The sequence below is a fragment of the Monopterus albus genome, unplaced genomic scaffold, assembly GCF_001952655.1.
Source record: "Monopterus albus unplaced genomic scaffold, M_albus_1.0 scaffold92.1, whole genome shotgun sequence".
Lineage (NCBI taxonomy): Eukaryota > Metazoa > Chordata > Actinopteri > Synbranchiformes > Synbranchidae > Monopterus > Monopterus albus.
In genome coordinates, this window is record NW_018127972.1 from 2,411,885 (window position 1) to 2,421,052 (window position 9,168).

A 9,168-nucleotide genomic window follows, 5' to 3' on the forward strand; every position below is an offset into this window, starting at 1 on the left:
AGGTTCCAACAGTGGAAACGCAGTAGCTACACTCTGATTCCCCTGATCCCTTTGCATTACAGTGTGTTGTTCTTGTGGAGTATATTGGTCACCACTTGTCTGATTTTCCTATCTACCCATAGCCAGCCTCATCAATGGAACCCATCAGCAAGCGCTTGAAGATTATTGAAGAGGTAAACTAATGAATTTTAGTAAAAGTAACCCAAATTATCAAACTATTATGGATTTACTTTGATATAACTATATATTTTAACTCATATGAATTGATTTGCTTTACATTTTAGTGTGTTAATAAATTATGTAATGATATGAGTATGATATAAATATATATAATGCTGATTTTGATTGTGCAGGACACAGGTTCAACATCGATCCAAGCAGCAGACAGCACAGCCATTAATGGCAGTATCATACCCACAGATAAAAGGTATTGACACGTCCTCACAAAGCATCACTGAACACCATTATCAAAATTACTCAGTATATTTAGTTGGTAAACAGACCACAAGGGCTAATGTCTAGTTTCTGGTTTTAGTTATTTTGTAGGCACATAATCATTTTAAGTAATTCATCTGGGTTTATCTTAAAGCCATTATCACACATGAACTCCAGAATATGTCTGCAGAATTAGTACACGCAGGAGGTGGGACATGACACGATCACGTAGCCGGTTTGTGATTTGGCCCTAAACAGCCAATCTCTTGCCATTCCTTAAGTTGTCTGACGATTCTGGCACCGGCTCTAAACAGAAGTTTCTGAATCTTGTTGTGTCTCCAATAAGATGTTTTTGTTGGTGTCTTCATTGTAAATGGCCATTTTTCTTCACCATTGGATGTTTGTATGCTTCTGTTTTGTGCCGGTTATATGATAGTCATTGATAGCGTCATTAACATGCCCACTAGCTTCATATGAATACTCTGGACTATACGCTGCTACCTTCTCACATGGGCTCACTCCGGCTCACTAGGACGTTATGTCGACTTTGTACTAGGGAGCTGGCCGGGTAGAATCTGCTTAAGGTCTGGGTCGACTGACTTGGACATTTGCTTTCTCACATCCAGCTCCCCTAGAGTCTAGAGAATTTCAGGGTTCCAGTGCATGTCTGAAAGGGGCTCTAGATTAAACAAAAAAAAATATGAATGCAAATTTGTTTGTTTATTTGTTTGCTAATGTTGTGATTTGTTTGTTCTTGGACTTTGCCCTACAGGATAGGGTTCCTGGGTCTGGGGCTGATGGGTAGTGGTATAGTTTCCAACCTACTGAAAATGGGTCACGTTGTCACAGTGTGGAATCGCACAGCAGAAAAGGTAAGACATGCAACACAATTACTGTCACACGGGAAACTACACTACAGATCACTGATACTGTTGCTGATTAGTCTCATTACTGTCAGTGATATTTTGCAAGCTTAAAAGGCATTTCAGCATTGCAAATGTTTTTGTGAGTAACAGAATGGAAACCTAAGTTGAGGGTAACATTTAATAAAGACATGAATATTTTGTGAAACTATAGAATAATCATGTAGACATCTTGAAGAGTGCGTTAGCATGCTACTATTGACTTCTCTCTGCTGTGTTTCAGTGTGACCTGTTCATCCAGGAGGGTGCCAGGTTAGGCCGGACTCCAGCAGAGGTGGCTTCCATGTGTGACATCACTTTCTCCTGTGTCTCTGACCCAAAGGCTGCCAGAGATGTGAGTACCATCTCAACTTAAGTACAGTGCCTTGCAAAAGTATTCATACCCCTTGAATTTTTCCACATTTTATCACATTACAACCACAAACTTCAATGTATTTTATTGGGATTTTATGTGATAGACCAACACAAAGTATTGCATAATTGTGAAGTGGAAGGAAAATGATACATGGTGTTCAAGATTTTTTACAAATAAAAGTCTGAAAAGTGTGGCGTGCATATGTATTCAGCCCCCTTTTTTCCAATATCCCTAAATAAAATCCAGTGCAATCACCTATTTAGTAAATAGAGTCCACCTGTTGTACGTCAATCTCAGTATAAACACAGCTGTTCTGTGATGGCCTCAGAGGTTTGTTACAGAACATTAGTGAACAAACAGCATCATGAAGACTAAGGAACACACCAGACAGATCAGGGATAACGTTGTGGAGGAGTTTAAAGCAGGGTTAGGTTATAAAAACATATCCCAAGCTTTGAACATCTCACGGAGCACTGTTCAATCCATCATCCAAAAATGGAAAGCACAACTGCAAACCTACCAAGACATGGCTGTCCACCTAAACTGGTCGGACAAGGAGAGCATTAATCAGAGGAGTAACCAAGAGGCCCATGGTAACTCTGGAGGAGCTGCAGAGATCCACAGCTCAGGTGGGACAATCTGTCCACAGGACAACTATTAGTCATGCACTCCACAAATCTTGAACAGCATGTATCATTTTTCTTCCACTTCACAATTATGCGATACTTTGTGTTGGTCTATGACATAAAACCCCATTAAAATACATTTAAGTTTGTGGTTGTAATGTGACAAAATGTGGAAAAATTCAAGGGGCATGAAAACGTTTGTAAGGCACTGTATATGGCTTCCTATTAAGGTGTTAATGGTTGGCTTGTGGATTAAAAACTTCTCACTGTCTTTGTGTTGGTTGCTGTCCAGTTGGTGTTAGGACCCAGTGGAGTGCTGCAGGGAATCCGGCCGGGCAAATGCTATATAGAGATGTCCACTGTAGACCCAGAGACCATCACAGAACTCTCACAGGTATACACTAACACAGTAGGGTTGCAGTGGTATGAGATTTTCACGGTATGATGACCGTCTCATAAAAGATCACGGATGGACTGCAGAGCTACTATGACTGCAGACCCTAAAGAATAAGCAGAGTTATAATATAACTAAAGCATATTAGTTTGCATGTTAGCATCAGTAGTGCTATTCACATCCTTTACTTATGTAAAAGTAGTAATATTACACTGTAAAAGTAGCCTGTTCTGTTACAAAAAAGTCTTGCATTAATATTAACACAAAAATTTACTTAAATTATTAAAACTATTAGTAGGCTACTCAATGCAGAAAAATTATACAGTATATTTTATTACATTAACAGTCTATCACTCTTGCACTAATGTAAAATCAGGATTTGACTGTTTTAGTTGGTTGAGATGGAGCTCTGCTAAACTATTTTGTGTGCAAGTGCAGCTATTGATTATTTTCATTACGGATTAACCTGCTGATTATTTTCTCCATTAATCAACTGACTGGTTTTGTAAAACCTCTGACAACAGTGAGACACACTGTCACAATGCTCTAAACGATTATCAAAATAATTAATAATAATCATTTATGTGAGCCAGGTGTGTTTATGTGGTGTGTTTCTGGGGGCAGATCGGGGGAGATTAGTGAACAAACGACGTGGAAAATAATTTCAATATCACATTTTATAACTACCGTTTATCGTTTGGGATTAAAGAAACAAACGGAACATACTTGAATCTGTAAGGAGGGACGCTGATCTTGAAGGTGTTCATTTTTGAGATAATTTCTTTTTTGGTGGAGGGAGTTTGGTGATATCAGCCTCCTCCTCCCTGCCATATGTCCGCTGCACGTGTGCGTGTGGCACCTGTTGTGGAGCCTGACAGGCTGTTGGGGAAGAAAGAAGCACATGCATTGCGGTTTGTTTGTTTTTTTTCTTCAATACCGGTAATAAGCAAATGTGCATGGTATGATAACTGTTCATTTTCATACCATGGTATACTCTAAAACCGGTATACCACTGCAACCATATAACACACACACCAAAGTACTCTCAATCATTGAAAAATCTAAATGTCAAGAAATAGTGGATTTTCATATAATCCCACACAAAATGAATGTGGCTTTTCTTGTATGCTTGAAATACTGTATTTAGTGTAAAAACAGTTATTGTCATTGGAGTGGTGTAAGTTTTATTGTATTCAGTTGTTTCTTGTTTGAATGTCAGGTGATCACGTCACGGGGTGGCCGTTTTCTGGAGGCTCCGGTGGCAGGAAGCCAGCAACTCTCCAACGATGGGATGCTGGTCATCTTGGCAGCTGGTGACAGAACAGTCTATGAGGACTGCAGTAGCTGCTTCCAGGCCATGGGCAAGACCTCCTTCTTCCTTGGTATGTAGGGTGTAATTGTGTATAGTCAACCCATGCTACAGTATATTTATGAAAGGGGCTTTTGGATACAGTCAAAATGGTTATAATTGGGGTTAAATTGGGCTGGAGCTGACCTCCGCCTCATTTTTGTGCTAAATTTACACACACAATTATTTCAGTGGGGAAACAGGTGTGCATTTCTGCTTTTGTTTGTATAAAAGCGCATGTATGTGTTTTAAGGTGAAGCAGGGAATGCAGCAAGGATGATGCTGATCCTCAACATGGTGCAGGGTAGTTTCATGGCCACCATTGCAGAGGGGCTAACTCTGGCACAGGCCACTGGCCAATCACAGCAGACCTTCCTGGACATCCTGTGCCAGGGCCAGATGGCAAGCACCTTTGTTGACCAGAAATGTCAAAGTAAGTCAAAGGAACTTTTAAGTCATTAATTTATTGACTTAGTGGACCTTGCTTACTGGTTGTCTTCTGTTTATTTTATTCTTCTTTCCGTTTTATATGGTAAAGTTTGTTGTGAACACACAAAAATATTATAACCTGTCTTCCTTTCTTTTTTCCTTCCTTCCAGATATTTTACAGGGCAACTTTAAACCAGACTACTATTTGAAACATATTCAGAAGGACCTAAGGTTAGCCATTTCCATGGGCGACATGGCCAACCATCCAACACCAATGGCTGCAGCTGCAAATGAGGTACAAATTTATGAATTTATTTATTTTATGTTTTGTAAAACCAATCGAACGAACCAATCATTTAATCAAGCGCCTCAGTGACTCACCTGTAAAGTCTGTAAAACAACACAGCATTTCTACATATATGGGCGAGTCACATGGGACGCGTTTTTGGACATCTTTTTCATGCAACAGATGGAACTCCATTCTATGAAATGTCTCCATGATGCACATCACATGATTTTTGCTTCATGTCTGTTTTCTCTGGTGCAGTGAGTGCATGGTAATCTCCACAGACTGTTGTTTATATCGGCCACATGGATTAAAGAGAGACAGATGAGGAGAGAGAAGAACCACTGTTTGAAATTACAGTAAATGAGAATGCAACAAAACTTACAGATCAAGCAGAAGTAACTGAAAATCCCTGATTAGTTAGAGAAGTCAGTCCTGCTCAAAACCTTTTAGAAGCTAATATCTCTGCACTGGCACCAATACTGTTCAGTGATCTAGGTCACAGGAGGCTTTGACAGTCACCTCTACACATTAAGACAAGTTTTGGAGCAGATTTCTACAACACAGATAGTTCATACCATATCTTTAAGCAAACTACTGGCTGGGATCCCAAGTTCTACATTAATTTTTACATTTTATTTTGTAAGCGATTGTGTATTCTGGCAGTATGCAGAATATGCCTTATGTAAACTGAAACATTTCCATCAACTAATATAATTATCAGAGCTGAACCAGTATCTCCTCCTTTCTACTAATCTATAAATAAATGCTAATATAACCTTGTTTTTTCTGTTTCTGTGCAGGTTTACAAGAGGGCGAAGGCACTGGACCAGTCTGACAATGATATCTCTGCAGTCTACAGAGCCTACATCCACTAGCGTGATGTGTGGCGTTACCTGTCCGCTGGACCACGCAGTCTTTAATCCTTCATTTCTCCGTCATCATTTTATGAGTTTTTAAATTTAAATTATAGTTGTTTTATTTCATTTTGCCCCAATGACCCATGTTACCTGCCTACAAGACATGAGACATGAGATGTAATTCCTTTTTTTTTTTTTTTTTTTAAACAACCTGGAGTATACGCTGACTATACTGGGGAATTGAACGCTACAAAAATTGTTTAAACAAAGTTGTACTACTGCATTTTGCTATTCGGGCAGTTTGTCTTGTTTCTGACAACTTAAAAACAATGGTAGTCATAATGCAGGATGTAGGCAAAGATGTGAGGTCCAGTGAATTTGTTGTCAGGTTTTGTGAATACAGAAACCTTTCTTTTTTTTTTTTTATGATGATGATGATGATGACTTTATTTAATTGTGATATTTTTCTTTTAAATGTCCAGAATTCCGCAAGAGAAGATACAAGAAAATGCCACAGCATTGCCTTAATGTTGTAACCCCTCAAGTCTTTCAATAATAGATACATTTCTTTCTGGGTCTTCTTGGTGCTGTTTGGTCATGGCTTGATTGTGTATTTAATGTAATGATTTATGCGTTTGCGTTGGTGTTAATGATCTTTTTTGAACAGATCACTGACAATGCAACTGAAGTAGTGAGGCCTTAAAATGGAGTAATAATCAATATGCTTCATCAACGCTTGAAATTTCCATATTTGAGCCCCTTCATTCTTTGTTTCAAATAGTTCTATTTTCAGCTGTGCTTTTCGTATGTTATAAAGGGAATTGTATTGCCCTCAAACTAGGTGAATCCACTTTTCAGCTCTGTTTTAACTGAAGGTTATATATAGGTTCATATTTTTTTCCTCTGGTCATTATTTTGACAGTTGTCTGTTTTGAAAACAAATTTTAGACCCCCACATGGAGCATATACATAATTAAAAACCAAACTAAACAGTTTTATGTGGGATAGTGGCAAGAAGGATGTATTAATTTAAGCCTAAACATTGACACTTAAAGCTGTAGAATAAATACACCCTCAGCTCCACAGTCAGTAGCTACTGTTAGTTGGAACATTATTGACAAATTTCAATATCAGTCTGTTACACTCATTTCAGCTAAACTGTTCATTACATTTCCATATTTACCTGATCAGGGCCTCAAAGCAACTGTATATATGTATGTGTGTAAATATTTCTTTCTTTCATTGCCCTCAAAATATCTTGGGGGAAACTAAAGAGTAAGGACAGCAGGTCATCACATGACAGGAGGGTTGAGCTTGACTTAATAGTAGAGGTCCTCACAAGTCCTCTCAGTTCTTAGTACTGGTTCAGGGCAGGAACATGACCAGTGAATTGGCCAACTAATATTATCAATACTAAAGATATGTTTGAGGTCATTTAGAAACTGTGTCTCCAGAGCACTCTCGCAAGTTTATTTTTACATTGTGAAATATCCCTCTAAGTATGTGTCTTAGTCATAATGCTTCATTAAACCCATTTGAAGTATTATCAAAATTATGCAAGTTGTTAAAAGGTGTATAGTAGCGGAATATATTTTAATCACATAACTTTCAAATGTTTATGCTGGGTCTTATCTGACTCTTCTTGTTTCTACTCAGTCCCAAATTATTTAGTCAGATGAGGTAAAAGTATGTCCACTTCTCAGATCTGTGTGCAAGCGCGTCTGGCACTTAAGTGGTTCTAAGCCAAATGTCAGTATTGATATATGATTAGTGTTTTGCGATAGATGTAAACATACAGGAGAAGTGGATTATATTAATTTGTGTTTATTCTAGAATTACAGCATTCTGGATCAGGTCCAAGTATCCTTGAGGCTACCAAAGAGAGGTTTTCTTTTTTTAAGTCACCAGATTTTCTCTTGGTTCTGTTTTAATTAATGCACATAATTTTTCTATATGCCTTGTGTTTTGTTTTGTTTTGTTTTTTTTTTTATACGCACCAGTCTTCTTTGGGTCTTGTTTTGGATCCCAGATTTTTAACTCTTGAAGACTACTAAATGGCCTAAAACATACTCTACATTAAGCATGCAGATGCAAATGACTGTGCCCACCATATGCAAAAGTTCTTACATAACCAGATACTCAAACTCAGTTTGTCAGACTTAACAGCTTTTCGTTGGTGCTTGGTAGAGCTTGCATCAATCCACATGTAAAAACCACAGATCTATCAATGCGTAAAATCATAGCTTTAGGTGTCTGTGTTTAGCATATTTATTTGTGAAGATTGAGTTTTGGGTTTTATGCATTGTTGATTTGGCATCCATTTTGTATCAGCTCCATGGTGGGAAATGAAAGGATGTGGTTATAATTCTTGGGCTCTAAACTGTCTCAAATGGAAGCAAGTGCAAAAATGGGTCCATCAGGATGAAAATTTATTATTATTATTGCAAAACAAAAGAGAAGATGCCTTCTCCGAAGGAGCACATCAATACTTAACCCTACTGAAACCATTTTTGATGCGACTGAGTTATTTAAACACAAGCACGTTGTAGTAACAGACCCAGTTATTCTTTCACTACAACTCAAGTATGGCATGAAGAAACAGAAAGCAGAACTTGCAGGAATGTGCGCACCACCAGAAGACCAAAATTGTAATTACTTTCTTGCAGATAAAGGCCTAATGTTCTTTAACTCTTTCTGTTAGTTGAAACTATAAATTGAGTTTCTCATAAAACAAAATCACTTTGTTGCATGGTTTTAATTTAGGCTACATGCTCAAGTGTAAAGAACTGTTTATAGGCAGATGTTGAGTAGGAATTCTTTTATATATATATATATATATATACACACACAATAACCAGGATTAATTAAGAACTGCTTTTGGTTTTGACTCAGCGCAGTGACTGTCTAATATGTGTCTTAATAGTGTAGATTGTTGAAGTGTAAATGGTTTAGACCTATTAATATGTGGCTTATGTGGTTTATCACCTTAAATTGACAATGATTTGGATCTTGGAGACTATAACTTTTGTTTTGGGGATATTTATGATTTTATGTATGGGTGGAAATTTCAAGACTTTTGTGCTGTTAATAAATTCAATCCTGATTACTGATATTTATACATGATTGATGACTGATTAAGTTATAACTAGTTTGTTTGATAGGATCTAATTTTTGCCACTCAGTGTATCAAAACAAGTACTTACAGTGCCTTGCGAAAGTATTCGGCCCCCTTGAACTTTGTGACCTTTTGCCACATTTCAGGCTTCAAACATAAAGATATAAAACTGTAATTTTTTGTGAAGAATCAACCACAAGTGGGACACAATCATGAAGTGGAACGAAATTGATTGGATATTTCAAACTTTTTTAACAAATAAAAAACTGAAAAATTGGGCGTGCAAAATTATTCAGCCCCTTTACTTTCAGTGCAGCAAACTCTCTCCAGAAGTTCAGTGAGGATCTCTGAATGATCCAATGTTGACCTAAATGACTAATGATGATAAATAGAATCC

At 37.6% G+C, this 9,168-nt stretch overlaps 1 protein-coding gene across 2 annotated transcripts in view; it reads left to right on the top strand.

Annotated features, from left to right (window-relative positions):
* The window catches only part of glyr1 (glyoxylate reductase 1 homolog (Arabidopsis)), a 28,779-nt gene extending 20,013 nt beyond the window's left edge, over positions 1-8,766 (top strand). The window contains exons 8-16 of one of the 2 annotated variants that reach the window (XM_020608240.1): positions 123-173; positions 354-427; positions 1,208-1,307; positions 1,582-1,692; positions 2,632-2,733; positions 3,953-4,115; positions 4,335-4,514; positions 4,681-4,805; positions 5,600-8,766. In XM_020608240.1, the coding sequence (XP_020463896.1) occupies positions 123-173; positions 354-427; positions 1,208-1,307; positions 1,582-1,692; positions 2,632-2,733; positions 3,953-4,115; positions 4,335-4,514; positions 4,681-4,805; positions 5,600-5,674 (981 nt within the window). In that variant the 3' untranslated portion in view covers positions 5,675-8,766. The remainder of the gene's footprint in view (positions 1-122; positions 174-353; positions 428-1,207; positions 1,308-1,581; positions 1,693-2,631; positions 2,734-3,952; positions 4,116-4,334; positions 4,515-4,680; positions 4,806-5,599) is intronic. The other variant, XM_020608241.1, reaches the window with a different exon arrangement.
* The last annotated feature ends 402 nt before the right edge of the window (positions 8,767-9,168 follow it).